The 24761-nt window shown below is 54.4% G+C and overlaps 1 protein-coding gene across 1 annotated transcript in view; it reads left to right on the top strand.

The window, feature by feature from the left end:
• IARS1 (isoleucyl-tRNA synthetase 1) overlaps nucleotides 1-24761 on the top strand; it is a 150938-nt gene that overhangs the window by 95697 nt on the left and 30480 nt on the right. Inside the window, exons 20-23 of the mRNA XM_075321722.1 lie at nucleotides 2849-2969; nucleotides 3053-3144; nucleotides 3219-3296; nucleotides 3439-3560. Coding sequence (XP_075177837.1) covers nucleotides 2849-2969; nucleotides 3053-3144; nucleotides 3219-3296; nucleotides 3439-3560 — 413 coding nt within the window. The remainder of the gene's footprint in view (nucleotides 1-2848; nucleotides 2970-3052; nucleotides 3145-3218; nucleotides 3297-3438; nucleotides 3561-24761) is intronic.

Genomic DNA, 24761 nt, shown 5'->3' with positions numbered 1-24761 from the left:
CAAGCCTTCCAGGAAGTCCGGCGGATTCTTATGTGGGTGGAAGCCACGGCCTCCACCATATCCGCAGTTCACATCCCGGGCGTAGAAAACTGGGAAGCAGACTTTCTCAGTCGCCAGGGCATGGACGCAGGGGAATGGTCCCTTCACCCGGACGTGTTTCAGGAGATCTGTTGCCGCTGGGGGATGCCGGACGTCGACCTAATGGCGTCACGGCACAACAACAAGGTCCCAACATTCATGGCACGGTCTCAAGATCACAGAGCTCTGGCGGCAGACGCCTTAGTTCAGGATTGGTCGCAGTTTCAGCTCCCTTATGTGTTTCCTCCTCTGGCACTGTTGCCCAGAGTGTTACGCAAGATCAGGTCCGACTGTCGCCGCGCCATCCTCGTCGCGCCAGACTGGCCGAGGAGGTCGTGGTACCCAGATCTGTGGCATCTCACGGTGGGTCAACCGTGGCCACTACCAGACCGACCAGACTTGCTGTCTCAAGGGCCGTTTTTCCATCTGAATTCTGCGGCCCTCAACCTGACTGTGTGGCCATTGAGTCCTGGATCCTAGCGTCTTCAGGGTTATCTCAAGAGGTCTTTGCCACTATGAGACAGGCTAGGAAACCAACGTCCGCCAAGAGCTACCACAGGACGTGGAGGATATTCCTATCTTGGTGCTCTGATCAGGGTTTTTCTCCCTGGCCATTTGCCTTGCCCACTTTTCTTTCCTTCCTTCAATCAGGATTGGAAAAAGGGTTGTCGCTCGGATCTCTTAAGGGACAAGTCTCAGCGCTCTCTGTGTTTTTTCAGAAGCGCCTGGCCAGACTTCCACAGGTACGCACGTTCCTGCAGGGGGTTTGTCACATAGTCCCTCCTTACAAGCGGCCGTTAGAACCCTGGGATCTGAACAGGGTACTGATGGCTCTTCAGAAACCACCTTTCGAGCCAATGAAGGATATTTCTCTTTCACGCCTTTCACAGAAAGTGGTTTTCCTAGTAGCAGTCACATCACTTCGGAGAGTGTCTGAGCTAGCAGCGCTGTCATGCAAAGCCCCTTTCCTGGTGTTTCACCAGGACAAGGTGGTTCTGCGTCCGGTTCCGGAATTTCTACCTAAGGTGGTATCCCCCTTTCATCTCAATCAGGATATCTCCTTACCCTCTTTTTGTCCTCATCCAGTTCACCAGTGTGAAAAGGATCTGCACTTGTTAGATCTGGTGAGAGCACTCAGACTCTACATTTCTCGTACAGCGCCCCTGCGCCGTTCGGATGCACTCTTTGTCCTTGTCGCTGGCCAGCGTAAAGGGTCACAGGCCTCGAAATCAACCCTGGCTCGGTGGATCAAGGAACCAATTCTCGAAGCTTATCGATCTTCTGGGCTTCCGGTTCCCTCTGGGCTGAAAGCCCATTCTACCAGAGCCGTGGGTGCGTCCTGGGCTTTGCGGCACCAGGCTACGGCTCAGCAGGTGTGTCAGGCGGCTACCTGGTCGAGCCTGCACACTTTCACGAAACACTATCAGGTGCATACCTATGCTTCGGCGGATGCCAGCCTAGGTAGGCAAGTCCTTCAGGCGGCGGTTGCCCACCTGTAGGAAAGGGCCGTGGTACGGCTCTATTACGAGGTATTATTTTACCCACCCAGGGACTGCTTTTGGACGTCCCAATTGTCTGGGTCTCCCAATGGAGCGACAAAGAAGAAGGGAATTTTGTTTACTTACCGTAAATTCCTTTTCTTCTAGCTCCAATTGGGAGACCCAGCACCCGCCCCTGTTCCCTTCGGGCTGTTGTTCTTTGTGTACACATGTTGTTCATGTTGAATGGTTTCAGTTCTCCGAAATTCCTTCGGATTGAATTTACTTTAAACCAATTTATAACTTTTACTCCTTCTTGCTTTTGCACCAAAACTGAGGAGCCCGTGATGCACGGGGGGTGTATAGGCATAAGGGGAGGGGCTTTACACTTTTAAGTGTAATACTTTGTGTGGCCTCCGGAGGCAGAAGCTATACACCCAATTGTCAATTGTCTGGGTCTCCCAATTGGAGCTAGAAGAAAAGGAATTTACGGTAAGTAAACAAAATTCCCTTCTTTTCTAACCACTTCACGTTTTTTCCAGTCCAAATGATCTTTCTTGTGTTCATTCGTAGCTAAAAAAAATAGAAAAGCTGTCTGTAAACTATGCCACATGAGTGCCTAGTCCAAGAGGCTGGTCCCCGGTGGCTTCTTTCCGCCTGGCTTCCCTACATTTGCAAATCTGCTTGTGTGCAGTCACAGAGGTACAAACACTGAAACCTCAATCTATACCCTTAATCCGCATAGGGTTATTAATACAAACACAATTTGCCCAAAGGGCAACTAGAGGTACCCTAACTAAAGATTTACAAACACTGAAACCTCAATCTATACCCTTAATAGCAATCACAGAGGTATTCCCATCAACAAGATGCTATCCCATTAAGTAGTAGGGGTAAATTAATAATATTAGCAAATATCTCATATTACAAATGTAGTATAGTTCTCCTGATTAGCTATGTCGCTTACCTCATGTGCAGGGCATTGCAGCTTTGATCATGTAAAATCTAATGGTGACTGTTCCTACTCGTTGCCTTTCTGGGCTCCGCTCTGGTTGCATGTTGTTTTCTTCCCAGGTTATCTTAGTTTTTGGTTGTTACAGATACATTTTTGTCGTCCTGCTTTTGACACCTAATGTCTCAGGAGAGGACATCACCGACAGACGAAGCCAACAACTATTTCTCTCGAATGGCCTCCTGTATACCCACAGTGCTGTGTCCTCATCAGTTTTTTATGCCTTGGGTTTCTCGTCTTCTAGTATTTTTGTAATCATGAATGTGCTTTGTGTCCTTAGGAGGAGGGCGTCCAGTTTTTATATATTGAGAGCTCTACAAAGCCGAGCAGCAACATCATGGACAAGTGGATACTGTCCTTCAGTCAGTCCCTCATCTCCTTCTTCAAAGTTGAGATGACAGGTGCCTGGGGATGGGGTTTGGAGTCCTAGTTGGGTGTTTCTCAGTTGGGTATGGGGGATTGATGACTCTGCTCTTCTCTTCAGCTTACAGGCTTTACACTGTGGTTCCCAGGCTTGTGCGCTTTGTGGATATGCTGACCAACTGGTATGTGCGGATGAACCGGCGACGGCTGAAGGTGAGAACTGGCTGCAGACATGATGTTCCCTTACCACGCTGTGCCTTCACCTCCAAATCTCTGATCTTTTCCAGGGCGAGAGTGGCACCGACGACTGTCTGATGGCCTTGGAGACTTTGTTCAGCGTCCTGTTCTCCATGTGCAGACTGATGGTAAGATGTCACCCATAGGTCTGTCAATGTCAATATCTGAGCAAAATCCTAATCCAGGAAAATGTGTGGACGTCTTCTCACTGTACTGGACGGTTTGTTACTTGGTGCCCACCATGAATGACTGCTTCTGTTATCTTCTCAGGCTCCATTCACCCCGTTCATTACAGAAATGATGTATCAGAAACTGAAGCTGCTGCTTGACCCTGCGTCGGTCCAAGATAAGGACTCGCAGAGCATCCATTACCTGATGCTTCCTCCTGTCAGGTAATCCGATTTCTTGCCTTCCATCTTCTCTTTCCCTCGTTTTATGGCCACTCCTGTTTGTGGGATTTTTGTAATAGCTGATGATTCGGATTTCTCCTCCATTCCATTGAACGGGTCAGGACCATGAGTTCTCGCTGTAGGGTGTTGGCTCCTCTTACTTTATAGACCCCCTAACATTACTGTTACCATTCTTGCCTTCAGAAGAAAATGTGCAGACCCTCAGCTGTATTCAGATGTAGTGTCCTCCAACATGCCTGACTTTCTTCCCGTGCTGTCTCCTGGCACTTGGGGTGGACATCAATGGCAATGAACTCCACATTCAATGGGACAGACAAGTAATACACCGGAAGTATCCTCCAGCAGCAGAACGTCCTGACGCTTTCGAGAAGAGCTGTTGCAACGCTCTGAGCCAAAATACTGAATTTCTTTGTCGCTCCATTGGGAGACCCAGACAATTGGGTGTATAGCTTCTGCCTCCGGAGGCCACACAAAGTATTACACTTAAAAGTGTAAAGCCCCTCCCCTTCTGCCTATACACCCCCCGTGCCTCACGGGCTCCTCAGTTTTTATGCTTTGTGCGAAGGAGGCTGACATCCACGCATAGCTCCACATCTTAGTCAGCAGCAGCTGCTGACTATGTCGGATGGAAGAAAAGAGGGCCCATAACAGGGCCCCCAGCATGCTCCCTTCTCACCCCACTCTGGTCGGCGGTGCTGTTAAGGTTGAGGTACCTGTGAGGGAAACCCTGGGATATGAAGAGGAATTATGATTTCCAGTCTGGGATATGAAGAGGAATTATGATTTCCAGTCATAATCGCTCTCATCACTCCCTGGCAGTGCCCCCTCCCTTCTTGTTCTCAATGTCCACCATCTGGGAAGGTGTCACATCCCAGCAACACATCCCATGGCCATCTCCTGTGATATGGAGATTAGATGACCTGGGAACAATGGACACAGGATGACCCCCTGCCGTCACCCTGTAACAAGAGTTGTATCTCATTATAAGGCTATGAAACTATCCAGACAGAACGACTCCAGTAAAAAATGGTTCATATCTCGCAAGCCATATTTCTTCAGCGCTCTATTGGGAGACCCAGACGATTGGGGTATAGCTACTGCCCTCTGGAGGCCACACAAAGCACTACATCAAAAGTGCAAGGCCCCTCCCCCTCTGGCTATACCCCCCCCCGTGATATCACGGGTTCTCCAGTTTTTAGCTTTGTGTGCGAAGGAGGTCAGACATTCCATGCATAGCTCCACAGATTTTAGTCAGCAGTAGCTGCTGACTATTTCGGATGGAAGAAAAGAGGACACATATAGTGTCCCCAGCATGCTCCCTTCTCACCCCTGGATGGTGTTGTAAGGTTGAGGTACCTATTGCTGGTACAGGGCTGGAGCCTGACATGCTGTTTTCCTTCCACATCCCCTGGTAGGGCTCTGTGGAAGTGGGATCCTGCCGGCCTCTCAGCTCTGACGCCGGGCTCCATCCACAGACCCATTAGAACCTGATGGAGACGGAGCAGGAGTACGATCAGGGACAGGCCCTGCATCATACAGGTACTCTGTGTCCCCGGCAGGCACAGACACACTCCGGGCTGGCTGGGTGTTGTAGTGCGCCGGGGACCGCAACGTTGGAGCTAGTGTCCCTACAGATTACTGGGGGATTGTTTGTGTATGGGAACGCAGCGCCGACCCCCTCTGGACCGGGCGGCGCTGCTGTGACTTGTGGTGCGCCGGGGATCCGCCGTCCGCGCTTTTACGGCGGCGGCGGTTATAAATTGAGTCCCCGGCTTTTTGGGCCTAGGACGCCGGCAGCTCCGATTCGTTCCCGCCCCCACCCTGTCATTCAGGGTAGGGGAGAGACGCTGTTCGCTAGCAGCGACGAGGGCTGGAGCCTGATTTACATGCTCCAGCCCTCACACTAGGCACAGAGGGAAGCAGGCTTCCCGCTCTTAGCCAGGAACGCCCAGGGCCCGCCCCCCTTCCTCTCAGGACGCCGGCAGCCATTACATGCAGTCTGGCTGGAGGAAGGACGCAAGGCTCTGGGAGACCTGGACTAGGGGCTATCTGGCGACCACACACCCGCTTTTTAAGCGGGCGGTAAGCGATTTTTCTGTGCTGGTCCCTCTAGTGCCTCACGGTGTATCGGTGTACTGTGTACAGATATATAGATATTGTATTTCTTGCACTGTGAGGTCGCTTCTGGCTGCTCTCCCAGATCACTCTGTGGAAGCAGCAACATGCCATCCTCAAAACGCAAGGCTGCCAAGGCCAGGGCTGTGTGTACTGCGTGTGCTGCATGTGGGGCTGATCTACCAGCAGGCTCCCATTGTGTGCAATGCTCCGACCCGGTGCTGCTTCGCCAGCCGGAGTCAGGAGAGGTAGTGACCCAGGCTGAGACGCTTGTAAGTTCTGCCCCGGTGACAGGGACAGACTTTGCAGTTTTTGCTGATAATATGTCTCTGTCTATGGCAAAAATCCTTGAAACCTTGCAATCTATGCATGGGGCTCAGTCTTTGGGCACGGCGAGGCCTCTGTCCTCAGGTCCCCCTCACTTGGAATTAATCCAGCCCACAGGGGGGTCCCCGGCTTCACAGGCCGAGGATTATGACTCAGATGATAGCCCCAGCCACCCTAAGCGAGCTCGCTGGGAAAGACCCTCGACGTCATCACACTGCTCAGGGTCTCAGCGCAATCAGTCTCCCTGTGATGTGTCTGATGAGAGTGATCAGGAATCCATTCCTGGAACCCCTCTCAACCTGGATACCCCTGATGGGGATGCCATGGTAAACGACCTTATCTCAGCCATCAATAGGCTGTTGGATATTTCTCCCCCAGCCCCTTCAGCAGAAGAGGCAGCGGCAGAGCAGGAGAAATTTCGTTTCCTTTATCCCAAGCGTAAATTGAGTGCTTTCTTGGATCACTCTGACTTCAGAGAATCAATCCAGAAGCACGACGCTCACCCAGAAAGGCGTTTCTCTAAACGATCTAAAGATACGCGTTTCCCTTTCCCCCCTGAGGTGGTCAAGCGCTGGACACAGTGTCCAAAGGTAGACCCCCCGATTTCCAAACTCGCAGCTAGGTCCATAGTTGCAGTGGAGGATGGCGCTTCACTTAAAGATGCCAATGACAGACAGATGGACCTTTGGTTAAAATCTGTCTATGAAGCTATCGGCGCGTCGTTTGCTCCGGCATTCGCAGCCGTATGGGCACTCCAGGCTATTTCAGCTGGCTTAGCAAAAGTGGATGCTATCATACATCCAGCAGTGCCGCAAGTGGCGCATCTTACCACGCAGATGTCGGCGTTTGCGTCTTACGCTATCAATGCGGTCCTAGAATCTACCAGTCGCACCTCAATGGCGTCCGCCAATTCGGTAGTTTTGCGCAGAGCCTTGTGGTTAAAGGACTGGAAAGCAGATGCTGGTTCCAAAAAATGTTTAACCAGTTTGCCTTTATCTAGAGATAGACTGTTTGGCGAGCCATTGGCTGATATCATTAAGCAGTCCAAGGGTAAAGACTCCTCTTTACCACAACCCAGAACAACCAAACCTCAGCAGAAAAAGTGGCAGCAGAGGTTTCAGTCCTTTCGAGGTTCGGGCAAGACACCATTTACCTCGTCCAAAGGGACTCAGAGGACGCAAAGAAACTCAGATTCGTGGCGGGCTCACACGCGCCCCAAGAAAGCAAATGGAGGTACCGCTTCCAAAGCGGCTGCCTCATGACTTCCAGCCCCCTCCCTCCGCATCGCCGGTCGGGGGCAGGCTCTCCCGCTTTTCCGGCATTTGGATGTCACAGGTCAAAGACCGGTGGGTGACGGACATTTTGTCTCGCGGGTACAGAATCGAGTTCAATTCTCGTCCTCCAGCTCGGTTCTTCAGAACCTCCCCACATCCAGACCGAGCAGATGCTCTGCTGCAGGCGGTGGACTCCCTAAGAGCGGAAGGAGTGGTGATCCCAGTCCCTCCTCAGGAACAAGGGCAAGGGTTTTACTCCAATCTCTTTGTGGTTCCAAAAAAGGACGGCTCGTTCCGTCCTGTTCTGGACCTAAAACGGCTCAACAAACATGTGCACGCCAGGAAGTTCCGGATGGAAACCCTGCGTTCTGTCATTGCCTCAATGTCCAGAGGAGACTTCCTTGCCTCAATAGACATCAAAGATGCTTATCTCCACGTGCCAATTGCTACAGAACATCAACGTTTTCTACGTTTTGTGATAGGAGACGACCATTTTCAGTTCGTAGCTCTGCCATTTGGTCTGGCGACAGCCCCACGGGTCTTCACCAAGGTCATGGCGGCGGTGGTAGCAGTCTTGCACTCTCAGGGACACTCGGTGATCCCTTACCTAGACGATTTATTGGTCAAAGCTCCCTCTCAAGAGGCATGTCAGCACAGCCTGAATGCTACGCTGGAGACCCTACAGTCTTTCGGATGGATCATCAACTTTCCAAAGTCGATCCTATCACCGACTCAATCACTAACGTATCTTGGCATGGAGTTTCATACTCTAGCAGCGATAGTGAAGCTTCCGCTGAACAAGCAGCGGTCACTACAGACAGGGGTGCAATCTCTTCTGCAGGGCCAGTTGCATCCCTTGCGGCGCCTCATGCATTTCCTAGGGAAGATGGTGGCAGCCATGGAAGCAGTTCCCTTTGCGCAATTTCATCTGCGCCCACTTCAATGGGACATTCTCCGCCAATGGGACGGGAAGTCAACGTCACTGGACAGGAAAGTCTCGCTTTCCCAGACGGCCAAGGACTCCCTACAATGGTGGCTCCTTCCCACCTCATTGTCTCAGGGAAGATCCTTCCTGCCCCCATCCTGGGCAGTAGTCACGACAGATGCGAGTCTGTCAGGGTGGGGAGCGGTATTTCTCCACCACAGGGCTCAGGGGACGTGGACTCCGCAGGAGTCCACCCTTCAGATCAATGTTCTGGAGATCAGAGCAGTGTATCTTGCTCTACTGGCCTTCCAACAGTGGCTGGAAGGGAAGCAGATCCGAATCCAATCGGACAACTCCACAGCGGTGGCATACATCAACCACCAAGGAGGGACGCGCAGTCGGCAAGCCTTCCAAGAAGTCCGGCGCATTCTAATGTGGGTGGAGGACACAGCATCCACCATATCCGCGGTTCACATCCCAGGCGTAGAAAACTGGGAAGCAGACTTCCTCAGTCGCCAGGGCATGGACGCAGGGGAATGGTCCCTTCACCCGGACGTGTTTCAGGAAATCTGTCGCCGCTGGGGAGTGCCGGACGTCGACCTAATGGCATCCCGGCACAACAACAAGGTCCCGGCATTCATGGCGAGGTCGCGCGATCAAAGAGCTCTGGCGGCAGACGCCTTGGTTCAAGATTGGTCGCAGTTTCAGCTCCCATACGTGTTTCCGCCTCTGGCACTCTTGCCCAGAGTGCTACGCAAGATCAGATCCGAGTGCAGCCGCATCATACTCGTCGCTCCAGACTGGCCGAGGAGGTCGTGGTATCCGGATCTGTGGCATCTCACGATCGGTCGACCGTGGTCACTGCCAGACCGACCAGACTTACTGTCCCAAGGGCCGTTTTTCCATCAGAATTCTGCGGCCCTGAACCTGACTGTGTGGCCATTGAGTCCTGGATCCTAGCATCTGCAGGATTATCTCAAGGAGTCGTTGCCACAATGAGACAAGCTAGAAAGTCGAATTCGGCTAAGATCTACCACAGAACGTGGAAGATTTTCTTATCCTGGTGCTCTGCTCAGGGAGTGTCTCCCTGGCCATTTGCATTGCCCAAGTTTCTTTCCTTCCTGCAATCGGGGTTAGAAAAGGGCTTGTCGCTCAGCTCCCTTAAAGGGCAAGTTTCGGCACTATCCGTGTTTTTTCAGAAGCGTCTAGCACGTCTTTCTAAGGTGCGCACGTTCCTGCAGGGGGTCTGTCATATTGTGCCCCCGTACAAGCGGCCGTTAGATCCATGGGATCTGAACAGGGTACTAGTTGCTCTCCAGAAGCCGCCCTTCGAGCCTCTGAAGGAAGTTTCCTTTTCTCGGCTGTCACAGAAAGTGGCGTTTCTTGTTGCGATCACATCGCTTCGGCGAGTGTCTGAGCTGGCAGCTCTGTCATCCAAGGCTCCCTTCCTGGTGTTCCACCAGGACAAGGTAGTGCTGCGCCCTATTCCGGAGTTTCTCCCTAAGGTCGTATCCTCTTTTCATCTTAATCAGGATATATCCTTGCCTTCTTTTTGTCCTCATCCGGTTCACCGGTATGAAAAGGACTTACGTTTGCTAGATCTGGTGAGAGCACTCAGAATCTACATTTCCCGCACGGCGCCCATGCGCCGTGCCGATGCACTTTTTGTCCTTGTCGCTGGTCCGCGCAAGGGGTTGCAGGCTTCTAAAGCCACCCTGGCTCGATGGATCAAAGAACCAATTCTAGAGGCCTACCGTTCTGCGGGGCTTCCGGTTCCTTCAGGGCTAAAGGCCCACTCAACCAGAGCCGTGGGTGCGTCCTGGGCATTTCGTCACCAGGCTTCGGCTCAACAGGTGTGCCAGGCAGCTACCTGGTCCAGTCTGCACACTTTCACCAAGCATTATCAGGTGCATACCTATGCTTCGGCGGATGCCAGCTTAGGTAGAAGAGTCCTGCAGGCGGCAGTGACACCCCCGTAGGGGAGGGCTGTCTTTGCAGCTCTAACATGAGGTATTTCTTTACCCACCCAGGGACAGCTTTTGGACGTCCCAATCGTCTGGGTCTCCCAATAGAGCGCTGAAGAAGAAGGGAATTTTGTTACTTACCGTAAATTCCTTTTCTTCTAGCTCTTATTGGGAGACCCAGCACCCGCCCTGTTGTCCTTCGGGATGTTTTTTTGTTGTTTGCGGGTACACATGTTGTTCATGTTGAACGGTTTTTCAGTTCTCCGATGTTATTCGGAGTTAATTTGTTTAAACCAGTTATTGGCTTCCTCCTTCTTGCTTTGGCACTAAAACTGGAGAACCCGTGATATCACGGGGGGGGTATAGCCATAGGTGGAGGGGCCTTGTACTTTTGATGTAGTGCTTTGTGTGGCCTCCAGAGGGCAGTAGCTATACCCCAATCGTCTGGGTCTCCCAATAAGAGCTAGAAGAAAAGGAATTTACGGTAAGTAACAAAATTCCCTTCTTCCGATAAATGTGGCAACCATAAAAATGGTGTTTTCGCATGCGGACGATGCTGGCACACCTTTTTTATGGGAGCGGGAGCTTGGGAAGTACCCCAGGCGTGATATCAGCCAATGGGGAACTAGTAGACAAGTCATGAGTCCTCTCGTTCTGTAGCTAAATTCATAACTGTCACAATGAGAGCGTCGGCGTCCGCCTACGACGCTCCCAGGCCAAGTTATGGCCCATATTCCATGTTGTGGATATTGTCCATAACTCCAGCCAGGGGTGGAGCAGTGCTCCCTCTGAGGTCACTAAGGTAGGAGGGGACCTGGATTTGCCCAGGTTGATAACCCTACTTCGGCCATTTTCCAGTGTTCTTTCGCTGGGGGTCACGTGTAGGAAACATCTGTGGGAAAGATCCTGGAAACCTGGTCTACAGCGCCCCCCTGTGGCCAGACGCACAAGGTAACTGCTGGAACTGTGTATGCCTGTTTGTAAACCATGCTTTGATTGTAACTGTACTCTGACATATGTATATTCTGTAGATTCCCTATTGTATATATTGTAGTTTCTAGTGTGCTTTAGGCTGATTAAATTATATAATTAATCTTGGGCTGTTCTGTTATCTCGATCTTGAATCCCACGTCTGTGTGTTCGGCTAATAGTTACCGTGAAGCGGTTGGTGGCAGCGAGTTGTGCCAAGGATTATTGTGGGGAGGCCAGTGAGATTCGGGGAGGTTTTATATATTCCGCCCGCGGAGGTCGGGGGAATATATACCCTACTCTCACCGGGGACCCTTCAATAATCGGCATAAGTAGTATAGCGGCCTCCTTGCTTATTGTCGGGCAATTCCATAATTGGCCTGACTATAAGAGGGGCGCTAGAGAGCGCGTCACGTGCTCTGTCTGTCGGTCGGGAGGTATAAAGGAGGGGTGACCCCCCACTTGTTACCCCCCGATTGTGACGTACTGGTAGCCAGCGCGGGGGATTTCTGAGTGACCCCCCCCGGTGGTTCGTGACATATTGGTGGCATAGCGGTGGGATCGAGATAATAGTGTGTGTGAGTGTGAGACCCATACTCCCAGACACTAAAGACTGCCTGCAGCAGCTGTGGCTGCTGGGGTCTTCAGACTAGCTCAACACTAGAGTGTCAGAGTGCAGATACTGTAAGGTGTGTGGGCGCATCAGGTGTCAGTTCTGTGTCAGTGACCAAAAGTCTGCAAGAATGGCTGAGAGCACCAGGAGCAAAGCCAAAGGAATGGCCGATGCTCAGGCCAGAGACGATGAGGAGGTTGTCCATGAGCCCTCCAAGAGCCCGACGCCAGAGAACAGCTCTGCAGAGGACATCGCACAACCTGGCACTGCTGGACAAAATGAGGAGGAGCTCGCCCAAGGGTCCTCAACGAGCCAGATGCCAGTCCTCCGCTCTGAAATGGACAGTGAATCACCTGGCTCTGCAGCGTGCCGCAGATCACCACTTGCCAATCCCTCTGGCCTGAGAGGTGCAGAGGCCCTCCTTCAAGCTGCCTTGGCCAGGCTTATGGCTGGAGACCGGGATACCTACGAGATACTCATGGCCGAGCGTGAGCGACAGGCAGCGCGTGACGCTGAGGCTGCGGAGCGGCAAGCAGCGCGTGAGGCTGTGGAGCGGCAAGCAGCGCGTGAGGCTGAGGCTGCGGAGCGGCAGGCAGCGCGTGAAGAGCGACAGCAACAGGCAAACCGTGACCACCAGCTGCAGCTAGCTCAGCTCCGGCCCTCATCAGCCACCCGTGACCTTCAAGACACCAAACTTCCAAAGGTCCGTGTTGAGGACTTTCCCGTGCTGGAGAAGGATGGAGACTTGGACTCTTTCCTGACTGCTTTTGAACGGACTTGCCTGCAGCACCATCTGGACAAGGACCAGTGGGCCAAATACCTGACCCCCCGTTTAAGGGGTAAGGCCCTGGAAATCCTTGGGGACTTGCCTACTGAGGCAGATCAGGGCTACGACACAATCAAGCGGGCCCTGATCCAACAGTACAACCTCACTCCGGAGTCCTACCGCAAGAAGTTCCGGACCCTGCAGAAGGGACCAAAGGACTCCTGGGCTGACCACCGGCGGGCACTTGCCCGAGCTGCCGACCACTGGACCCAAGGCCTGCAGCTTTCCACCGGACCGGAGATCCTGGACTTGGTCATCACAGAGCAACTCTTGTGGAACTGCCATGAGGATCTCCGCCAGTTCATCCGAGACCAGAAGCCAAAGGGGTCCACGGCTACAGCTGCCCTGGCCGATGACTACACCAACAACCGGGCCCCTGAGGCCAGGAGAGCGGCCACCAGCAGCACCTGGAGAGGGGGTAAGATGAATTCTGCGACTGCCCCACCTGCCCCTAGACTGCAGGGGGTGTCCCCCTCAACTCCCCTCTCCAGGTCCGTGCCAGAACCAAGACGGTGCCACCAGTGCAACCTACCTGGACACTTCAAGGCCATGTGCCCTCAGCGTCCCAAGGCCCCGGCTCCGTCCCCGTCCCAAGGGCCGCCCAAGGTGTATTGTGTGGGTGGGGGTGGTGGTAGGTCCCTGGACAGCTTCCAACCTGTCACCGTCGGCCGGTCTGTGACCATAGGACTGCGAGACAGCGCCTCGGAGGTGACTCTGGTGCGGCCTGAGATGGTGTCCCCCCAAGACTTGATACCTGGAAAAACCCTCGCTGTCTCCGGGATTGGAGGCATTGACCCGGCGCTGCCTGTTGCTGGCATTTATGTGGACTGGGGCGCAGGGCGAGGGGTGAGAGAGGTGGGGGTAACTGATCGGATCCCCGCAAACGTGTTACTTGGGACAGATTTGGGGCAGATAACCTCCCAGTTTGGGCCCCCCCCAAGGGCTGACCCTTCAGCCAGTACTGACATGCCTCCGGACAATGTTAATGTGTTCTCCATGAATGATGTAAGGGAGGAGGGAGTGAACTCTGATTTTTCTGCTTGCATAGACACACACACAGCTGCAGCTGTGACAGGAGGGGAGGGGGTCAGAGAAAGGTGTGACCATGCCTCTACAAGTAATCAGCCTGTGAGCTGGGATCTGTTGCCCTCTGCAGGGATAAGCAGAGAGCAGGGTGCTGCAGGGGGAGGACCAGTGTGTGGGGTGGGGGCTACCACAGCAAATGTGGGGTCCCCAGAGATTTCACAGCGGGGTTCTGTTGCTGCAGGGGGGGAACAGGCAGGTGAGATTGGGGCCGGTCCCGGAGCGGAAGTGCTCCCAGGTAAGATCTCGGTGCAGGGTTCCCGCACAACCGGGGTGTCAGGAAGCCAGGTAGGTCTGCCTGAACCGGCGACTTGGTCAGGAACGGAGGAGGAGCAGGCACGACCCACGGTCGCAGCGGCTGTGGCCGCTGTCACCCGCAGTGGGAGTGCTGGAAGCCAAGGGGCCTCCCGGAGGTCCGATATCTCTTCCCCTTCTGACCAAGTGGCAGCCGAGTCAGGTGGAGGCCAGGACACAGGTCCCGGGGTACTGACCGAAGATGTGACAGTCTCGTCGATTCTGGCCACATCTAGTCAGGGGTTTCAGGCAGCGTTAGAAGCTGACGACAGCCTGAAAGCTCTAAAGGAGCAGGCGGCACAGCCTCCCTCGGACTCGGACCCGGAGCGAGTGGTCTGGGACCAAGGACGGCTGTACCGGGTCACGGTCCAGCAGGGTTCACCGGAGGCGTGGCCCAGGGACCGACAGTTGGTGGTACCCTATCCGTTCCGGACGGAGTTGTTGCGGATCGCACATGAGATTCCGATGGCCGGACACCTAGGGATCGCTAAGACCAAGGCCAGGTTAAACCAGCATTTCTACTGGCCAAAAATGGGGGCCGATGTGGTTGCCTACTGCCGTTCGTGTGAAACCTGTCAGAGAGTGGGGAAGGCGGGGCCACACCCCAAAGCCCCACTGGTATCTCTGCCAATCATCGATGAGCCTTTCAGGAGGGTGGCTGTGGATCTGGTCGGCCCGCTGGCCATCCCCAGCAGCTCCGGGAAACGCTTCATACTAACGGTAGTGGACTATGCCACCCGGTACCCAGAAGCAGTGGCCTTGTCGTCCATTCGGGCTGACAAGGTGGCCACCGCCTTGCTGGAGATTTTCTCCCGAGTGGGTTTTCCCCAGGAAATGCTCACTGACCGGGGGACCCAATTCATGTCCCAGCTGATGGAGGCCCTCTGTAAGCAAGTCCAGGTGCGACATCTGGTGGCCAGCCCGTACCATCCACAGACTAATGGCCTGTGCGAGCGGTTCAATGGCACCCTAAAGCAGATGCTTAAGATGTTGGTCGACTCCCACGGGCGTGACTGGGAGCGGTATCTCCCACACCTGTTATTTGCTTACCGGGAGGTTCCACAGGCCTCAACGGGATTCTCACCGTTTGAGCTCCTGTACGGGCGACGTGTGCGGGGCCCCCTGGCTCTGGTGAAAGAGGCTTGGGAAGGGGATTTGGCCACCCCTGGAGTGTCGGTTATCGAGTATGTCATGCGCTTCCGGGACAAAATGCAGGCCGTGACGCAACTGGTACACGACAATATGGCTCAAGCCCAGGCCGATCAGAAGCGTTGGTACGACCAGAACGCTTGTGAGAGGACCTACCAAGTGGGTCAAAAGGTGTGGGTACTGGTCCCCGTACCACAGGACAAGCTTCAGGCAGCCTGGGAAGGCCCATACCTCGTGTACCAGCAGCTCAACCCTGTGACGTACCTGGTCACCCTGGACCCTGCCCGTGGAAGGCGGAAGCCCTTCCATGTGAACATGATGAAGGCACATCATGAGCGGGAGGCGTGTGCGCTCCCCGTGTGCAACCTGCCCGAGGAGGGAGAAGCGGAAACCCTCTTGGATATGCTAGCCCAGGTTAGGGCAGGCGGATCCATTGAGGATGTGGAGGTTGGCCACCAGCTCTTGGAGGACCAACGGTCCCAGCTGTGGGCCACCCTACACCCCTTCCGGGGGTTGTTTACCAACCAGCCCGGAAGGACTAACTTGGCTGTCCATCACGTGGACACTGGGGATCATCGCCCGATCCGGCGTTCAGCATATCGGGTCTCCCTGGAGGTGCAGCAACACATGCGCCAGGAGATTGACGAGATGCTGAAGCTGGGGGTGATCCAGGCATCCAACAGCGCTTGGGCCTCGCCTGTAGTCCTCGTCCCTAAGAAGGACCGAACCACTCGGTTCTGCGTGGACTACAGGGGGCTCAATGCTGTCACGGTCGCCGATGCGTACCCAATGCCACGCATCGATGACCTGCTCGATCAGTTGGCCGGGGCTCAGTACCTGACCATCATGGATCTGAGCCGGGGATATTGGCAGATCCCCCTGACTCGCAAGGCCAGGGAACGCTCTGCCTTTATTACCCCATTTGGACTGTACGAGTCCACGGTGATGCCATTCGGGATGAGGAATGCCCCTGCCACTTTCCAGCGGATGGTCAACACCCTGCTCAAGGGACTTGAAGGGTACGCGGCCGCGTACCTGGATGACATTGCCGTCTTCAGTCCCACCTGGGAGGACCACCTAGAGCATCTAGCACAGGTGCTCAGGCGGATCCACCAGGCAGGTTTGACCATCAAGCCGGGAAAGTGTCAGCTGGCCATGAGCGAGGTCCAGTACCTCGGTCACCGGGTAGGCGGGAGAACACTGAAGCCCGAGCCTGAGAAAGTGGAGGCCATCGCGTCCTGGCCCACCCCCAGGACCAAGAAGCAGGTGATGTCCTTCTTGGGGACCGCTGGGTACTATAGGAGGTTTGTTCCATGCTATAGTAGCCTGGCAAAGCCCTTGACGGACCTCACCAAGAAGAAGCTGCCCTCTGCAGTCGATTGGACAATGGACTGCGAGACAGCCTTCCGGGCCCTAAAGGACGCCCTGTCCAGCCCGCCCGTGCTACAGGCAGCCGACTTCACGCGGCCGTTTGTAGTACAGACCGACGCCAGTGACTTCGGCCTCGGTGCGGTGCTCAGCCAGGTGGACTCTGCGAGCCAAGAGCACCCAGTCTTGTACCTGAGCAGGAAGCTGTTACCAAGGGAAGTGGCCTATTCCACGATGGAAAAGGAGTGCCTGGCCATAGTGTGGGCCCTGCAGCGTCTGCAACCCTATCTATACGGGCGCCACTTCATCGTGGAGACGGACCACAATCCCCTCAGCTGGTTGCACACCGTCTCTGGGACGAATGGGCGATTGTTGCGATGGAGCCTTGCGCTCCAGCAATACAACTTCACCATTCGCCACAAAAGGGGCCGGGACCACGGTAACGCAGACGGGCTGTCCCGACAAGGAGAGGTCGCGGACGGGCGCACGGGGGAACACCGGAGTGTGCTGCCCCCTAGCGCCCTCAAAAGGGGGGAGGTGTGAGGGAAACCCTGGGATATGAAGAGGAATTATGATTTCCAGTCTGGGATATGAAGAGGAATTATGATTTCCAGTCATAATCGCTCTCATCACTCCCTGGCAGTGCCCCCTCCCTTCTTGTTCTCAATGTCCACCATCTGGGAAGGTGTCACATCCCAGCAACACATCCCATGGCCATCTCCTGTGATATGGAGATTAGATGACCTGGGAACAATGGACACAGGATGACCCCCTGCCGTCACCCTGTAACAAGAGTTGTATCTCATTATAAGGCTATGGAACTATCCAGACAGAACAACTCCAGTAAAAAATGGTTCATATCTCGCAAGCCATATTTCCGATAAATGTGGCAACCATAAAAATGGTGTTTTCGCATGCGGACGATGCTGGCACACCTTTTTTATGGGAGCGGGAGCTTGGGAAGTACCCCAGGCGTGATATCAGCCAATGGGGAACTAGTAGACAAGTCATGAGTCCTCTCGTTCTGTAGCTAAATTCATAACTGTCACAATGAGAGCGTCGGCGTCCGCCTACGACGCTCCCAGGCAAAGTTATGGCCCATATTCCATGTTGTGGATATTGTCCATAACTCCAGCCAGGGGTGGAGCAGTGCTCCCTCTGAGGTCACTAAGGTAGGAGGGGACCTGGATTTGCCCAGGTTGATAACCCTACTTCGGCCATTTTCCAGTGTTCTTTCGCTGGGGGTCACGTGTAGGAAACATCTGTGGGAAAGATCCTGGAAACCTGGTCTACAGCGCCCCCCTGTGGCCAGACGCACAAGGTAACTGCTGGAACTGTGTATGCCTGTTTGTAAACCATGCTTTGATTGTAACTGTACTCTGACATATGTATATTCTGTAGATTCCCTATTGTATATATTGTAGTTTCTAGTGTGCTTTAGGCTGATTAAATTATATAATTAATCTTGGGCTGTTCTGTTATCTCGATCTTGAATCCCACGTCTGTGTGTTCGGCTAATAGTTACCGTGAAGCGGTTGGTGGCAGCGAGTTGTGCCAAGGATTATTGTGGGGAGGCCAGTGAGATTCGGGGAGGTTTTATATATTCCGCCCGCGGAGGTCGGGGGAATATATACCCTACTCTCACCGGGGACCCTTCAATAATCGGCATAAGTAGTATAGCGGCCTCTTTGCTTATTGTCGGGCAATTCCATAATTGGCCTGACTATAAGAGGGGCGCTTGAGAGCGCGTCACGTGCTCTGTCTGTCGGTCGGGAGGTATAAAGGAGGGGTGACCACCCACTTGTTACCCCCCGATTGTGACGTACTGGTAGCCAGCGCGGGGGATTTCTGAGTGACCCCCCCCGGTGGTTCGTGACAGTACCCATTGCGGGTACATAGGCAGGAGCCACATGCTGTTTTCCTTCCCCATCCCTTAATGGGCTCTGGGTGAAGTGGGATCCTAATCGGTCTCCAGGCACTGGGACCGTGCTCCCTCCGCAGCCCCTGGGGAATCTGCTGGACAGGAGCCGGGTATCGTCAGGGACAAGGCCCTGCTACTGTGAGGTACTCTGTGTCCCCCTGGGGGACCGCGCATGGAGCGCTTGTGCCATACACACTGCAGCACTGCTGGGTGTGTTAGTGCGCCGGGGACTACCGCGCCGGCCGCGCTTATTTGCCGGCCGCGCTTATAACTTTAGTCCCCGGCTTTTGCGGCCTAGTATCGCATATTCCCGCCCCCAGGCCTGCCAGTCAGGGGAAGGGTGGGACGCTGCACAGGACGTCAGCGCTGAGGGCTGGAGCATACTTTGTATCCTCCTCCCCCCTCACTCAGCACAGTGGGGCATCAGATTCCCGCACTTTCTGGGGCACGCCCACGGCCCCCTCCTCCCCACAGAACGCCAGCAGCCATTCCTGTCAGCACTTCTGACGCTGGAGAGGAGAGACAACACGGCTCTGGGAGGCCCAGGCAGGGAATCTGGTGATCACACAACCGCTTTGAGCGGTCGGTAAGCAGCACCTGGGTGCTGGCCCCACTGAGTGCCGAAGTGTACATATATATATATGCTTATATGCTATACATTTACACTGTACGGTCGCACTGTTGATTTTTGGCTATATACCCTCCTGGATTGTACTCAGAGGAGACAACAGCATGTCGTCCGCAAAAAGCAAGGGTGCCAAAGCACAGGCTTACTTTGCAACCTGTACCTCATGTGCGGCTATACTACCGGCAGGTTCCACCGATCCTCATTGTGTGCAATGCTCGGCCCCTGTGGCACTTACTCAGCCGGAGCCTCTGCTACTGGTGGCCCAGGTGGAACCACCTGCTACCACTGTCCAGGTGACAGGGACGGAGTTTGCAGTATTTGCTGACAAACTGTCTGAGAGTATGGATAAATGGTCTGCTAAGATACTAGAAGCCTTACAGTCCAGACCGGTGACTCAGGCCACGGGCACTGTTGAATCATTGACCCCAGGCCCCCCTCAGTTGGAGCAGCAAAGTGCTCCTGGGGTGACCCATAGGTCCCAGGGTGAGGTCTCTGACACGGACCGCAGTCCCAGGCCGCCTAAGCGGGCTCGCTGGGAAATTCCCTCGACTTCATCACACTGTTCGGGGTCTCAGCAGGAGGACTCTCTGGATGATGAAGCGGAGGTAGCAGATCAGGATTCTGATCCTGAGGCCGCTCTCAACCTAGATACACCTGAAGGTGACGCCATAGTGAATGACCTTATAGCGACCATCAATCAGGTGTTGGATATTTCTCCCCCAGCTCCTCCAATTGAGGAGTCAGCTTCTCAGCAGGAGAGATTCCGTTTCAGGTTTCCCAAGCGTCCATTGAGTACGTTTCTGGATCACTCTGACTTCAGAGAGGCAGTCCAGAAACACCGAGCTTGTCCAGATAAGCGTTTTTCCAAGCGCCTTAAGGATACACGTTATCCCTTCCCCCCTGACGTTGTCAAGGGCTGGGCTCAGTGTCCCAAGGTGGATCCTCCAGTCTCCAGACTGGCGGCTAGATCCATAGTTGCAGTGGAAGATGGGGCTTCACTCAAGGATGCCACTGACAGACAGATGGAGCTCTGGTTGAAATCCATCTATGAAGCTATCGGCGCGTCTTTTGCTCCAGCATTCGCAGCCGTATGGGCACTCCAAGCTATCTCAGCTGGTCAGGCGCAGATTAAGGCAGTCACACGTACGTCTGCTCCGCAAGTGGTGTCCTTAACCTCTCAGGCGTCGGCGTTTGCGTCCTACGCCATTAATGCTGTCCTGGACTCTGCGAGCCGTACGGCGGTAGCATCCGCCAATTCGGTGGCAGTCCGCAGGACCATGTGGCTACGTGAATGGAAGGCAGACTCTGCTTCCAAAAAGTTCTTAACCGGTTTGCCATTTTCTGGCGACCGTCTGTTTGGTGAGCGATTGGATGAAATCATTAAACAATCCAAGGGAAAGGACTCGTCCTTACCCCAGTCCAAACCAAACAGACCTCAACCACGGAAGGTACAATCGAGGTTTCGGTCCTTTCGGTCCGCGGGCAGGTCTCAATTCTCCTCGTCCAAAAGGCCTCAGAAGGATCAGAGGAACTCCGATTCATGGCGGTCTAAGTCACGTCCTAAAAAGACCGCCGGGGGAACCGCTCCCAAAGCGGCTTCCTCATGACTTTCGGCCTCCTCACACCGCATCCTCGGTCGGTGGCAGGCTTTCCCGCTTTTGCGACGCCTTGCTGCCACAGGTAAAAGACCGTTGGGTGAGAGACATTCTGTCTCACGGTTACAGGATAGAGTTCAACTCTCGTCCTCCGACTCGGTTCTTCAGAACATCTCCGCCCCCCGAGCGAGCCGATGCTCTTCTTCAGGCAGTATGCACTCTGAAGGCAGAAGGAGTGGTGATCCCTGTTCCTTTTCAGCAACAGGGTCACGGTTTTTACTCCAACTTGTTCGTGGTGCCGAAAAAGGACGGATCCTTCCGTCCTGTTCTGGACCTAAAGCTGCTCAACAAACATGTAAAAACCAGGCGGTTCCGGATGGAATCGCTCCGCTCCGTCATCGCCTCAATGTCCCAGGGAGATTTCCTAGCATCAATCGACATCAAAGATGCTTATCTCCACGTACCGATTGCTCAAGAGCATCAGCGCTTCCTGCGTTTTGCCATAGGGGACGAACACCTTCAGTTCGTGGCACTGCCTTTCGGCTTGGCGACAGCCCCACGGGTCTTCACCAAGGTCATGGCAACAGTAGTAGCAGTTCTGCACTCTCAGGGACACTCGGTGATCCCTTACTTAGACGATCTGCTTGTCAAGGCACCCTCTCAAGTGGCATGCCAACACAGCCTGAGCATTGCTATAGAGACTCTCCAGAGTTTCGGGTGGATCATCAATTTTCCACTTCAATGGGACATTCTCCGCAAATGGGACAGGAAGTCGACGTCCCTCGACAGGAACGTCTCCCTTTCTCGGGCAGCCAAGGCTTCCCTTCAGTGGTGGCTTCTTCCCACTTCTCTGTCGAAGGGGAAATCCTTCCTGCCCCCATCCTGGGCTGTGGTCACGACGGACGCGAGCATGTCAGGGTGGGGAGCGGTCTTTCTCCACCACAGGGCTCAGGGTACTTGGACTCAGCCAGAGTCCTCCCTTCAGATCAATGTTCTGGAGATAAGGGCAGTGTATCTTGCCCTAAAGGCGTTCCAGCCGTGGCTGGAAGGCAAGCAGATCCGAATTCAGTCGGACAACTCCACAGCGGTGGCATACATCAACCACCAAGGCGGAACACGCAGTCGGCAAGCCTTCCAGGAAGTCCGGCGGATTCTGCTATGGGTGGAAGCCACAGCCTCCACCATATCCGCAGTTCACATCCCGGGCGTAGAAAACTGGGAAGCAGACTTTCTCAGTCGCCAGGGCATGGACGCAGGGGAATGGTCCCTTCACCCGGACGTGTTTCAGGAGATCTGTTGCCGCTGGGGGATGCCGGACGTCGACCTAATGGCGTCCCGGCACAACCACAAGGTCCCGACATTCATGGCACGGTCTCAAGATCACAGAGCTCTGGCGGCAGACGCCTTAGTTCAGGATTGGTCGCAGTTTCAACTCCCTTATGTGTTTCCTCCTCTGGCACTGTTGCCCAGAGTGTTATGCAAGATCAGGTCCGACTGCCGCCGCGCCATCCTCGTCGCTCCAGACTGGCCGAGGAGGTCGTGGTACCCGGATCTGTGGCATCTCACGGTGGGCCAACCGTGGGCACTACCAGACCGACCAGACTTGCTGTCTCAAGGACCGTTTTTCCATCTGAATTCTGCGGCCCTCAACCTGACTGTGTGGCCATTGAGTCCTGGATCCTAGCGTCTTCAGGGTTATCTCAAGAGGTCATTGCCACTATGAGACAGGCTAGGAAACCAACGTCCGCCAAGATCTACCACAGGACGTGGAGGATATTCTTATCTTGGTGCTCTGATCAGGGTTTTTCTCCCTGGCCATTTGCCTTGCCCACTTTTCTTTCCTTCCTTCAATCCGGATTGGAAAAAGGTTTGTCGCTCGGCTCCCTTAAGGGACAAGTCTCAGCGCTCTCTGTGTTCTTTCAGAAGCGCCTAGCCAGACTTCCACAGGTCCGCACGTTCCTGCAGGGGGTTTGTCACATAGTCCCTCCTTACAAGCGGCCGTTAGAACCCTGGGATCTGAACAGGGTGCTGATGGCTCTTCAGAAACCACCTTTCGAGCCAATGAGGGATATTCCTCTCTCACGCCTTTCGCAGAAAGTGGCCTTCCTAGTAGCAGTCACATCACTTCGGAGAGTGTCTGAGCTAGCAGCGCTGTCATGCAAAGCCCCTTTCCTGGTGTTTCACCAGGACAAGGTGGTTCTGCGTCCGGTTCCGGAATTTCTCCCTAAGGTGGTATCCCCCTTTCATCTCAATCAGGATATCTCCTTACCCTCTTTTCTTTGTCGCTCCTAATTGGGAGACCCAGACAATTGGGGTGTATAGCTATGCCTCCGGAGGCCACACAAAGCATTACACTAAAAGTGTAAAGCCCCTCCCCTTCAGGCTATACACCCCCCGTGCTGCTACGGGCTCATCAGTTTTCTTGCTTTGTGCGAAGGAGGTCAGACATCCACGCATAGCTCCACAGCTTAGTCAGCAGCAGCTGCTGACTATGTCGGATGGAAGAAAAGAGGGCCCATAACAGGGCCCCCAGCATGCTCCCTTCTCACCCCACTTTTGTCGGCGGTGTTGTTAAGGTTGAGGTATCCATTGCGGGTACGGAGGCTGGAGCCCACATGCTGCTTTCCTTCCCCATCCCTCAATTAGGACTCTGGGTGAAGTGGGATCTCATCGGTCTCCAGGCACAGGAGACCGTGCTCCATCCACAGCTCCTGAGGACCCTGCTGGATAGGAGCCGAGTATCGTTCAGGGACATGGCCCTGCTACTTTGAGGTACTCTGGGTCCCCGTGGGGACCGCGCACAGCAACACTCCAGCATTGCTGGGTGTGCTAGTGCACCGGGGACCGCAGCGCTGACTGCGTTTTGTGCCACTATACACTCAGCGTTGCTGAGTGTGTTTGTGTAGGGGGACTGCCGCGCTGGCCGCCGCTGCCATGGGTACACTGCGGCGCGGCTGGGACTGTTAGTGCGCCGGGGACTTCCGCGCCGACCGCGCTTATACGGCGGCCGCGCTTATAACTCGAGTCCCCGGCTTCTGCGGTCTAGTCTCTTTTCTTCCCGCCCTCAGCCCTGCCAGTCAGGGGAAGGGCGGGACGCTGTACAGGGTATGGCTACAGTACAGCAGCACTGAGGGCTGGAGCATGCTTTGCATACTCCACCCCCCTCACTCTGCACAGTGGGGCACCAGTTCCCGCACTTTTCTGGGTCACGCCCACGGCTCCCTCCTCTCCTCAGGACGCTGGCAGCCATTACTCTCAGCTCTGCTAACGCTGGAGAGGACAGACAAGCTGAAAGAGACCCAGGCAGGAATTCTGGTGCCCACACAAACGCTTTGCAAGGGCGGTAAGCAGCACCTGTGGTGCTGGCCCCACTAGTGCAAGTGTATTTATAGTTTATGGATTATAGTCTATACTTTACACTGTATGGTGCACTGTTGATTTTTGGCTATATCCCCTCCTGTATTGCTCAGAGGAGACAACAGCATGTCGTCCACAAATAGCAAGGGACAGACTTACTATGCTGCCTGTGCAGCATGTACGGCTATACTGCCGGCAGGTTCCACTGACCCTCATTGTGTGCAATGCTCGGCCCCTGTGGCACTTTCTCAGCCGGAGTCTCTGCTAAGGGTGACCCAGGGAGAACCACCTGTTAACACTGTCCAGGTGACAGGGACGGAGTTTGCAGTTTTTACTGAAAGACTTTGAGACTATGGCTAAGATATTAGAAGCCTTGCAGTCAAGGCCAGCATCTCAAGCCAGGGACACTGTAGAATCATTGTCCCATGGTCCCCCTCAGTTGGAACAGCAATGTCTTCCCGGGGTGTCTCATGGATCCCAGGGTGAGGTCTCTGACACGGACCGCAACCCCAGACCGACTAAGAAAGCTCGCTATGAAATCCCCTCGACATCGTCACAATGTTCAGGGTCTCAGCGAGAGGACTCTCTGTATGATGAAGCGGAGGTAGCTGATCAGGATTCTGACCCTGAAGCCGCTCTCAACCTTGATACTCCTGATGGGGACGCCATAGTGAATGATCTTATTGCGTCCATCAATGAAATGTTGGATATTTCTCCCTCAGCTCCTCCAGTGGAGGAGTCAGCTTTTCAGCAGGAGAAATTCCGTTTCAGGTTT

This window comes from Anomaloglossus baeobatrachus, chromosome 8, assembly GCF_048569485.1.
Source record: "Anomaloglossus baeobatrachus isolate aAnoBae1 chromosome 8, aAnoBae1.hap1, whole genome shotgun sequence".
Taxonomy (NCBI): domain Eukaryota; kingdom Metazoa; phylum Chordata; class Amphibia; order Anura; family Aromobatidae; genus Anomaloglossus; species Anomaloglossus baeobatrachus.
The sequence above is the reverse complement of the archived record's forward strand: the minus strand, read 5'-3'. Positions and strand labels throughout refer to the sequence as shown.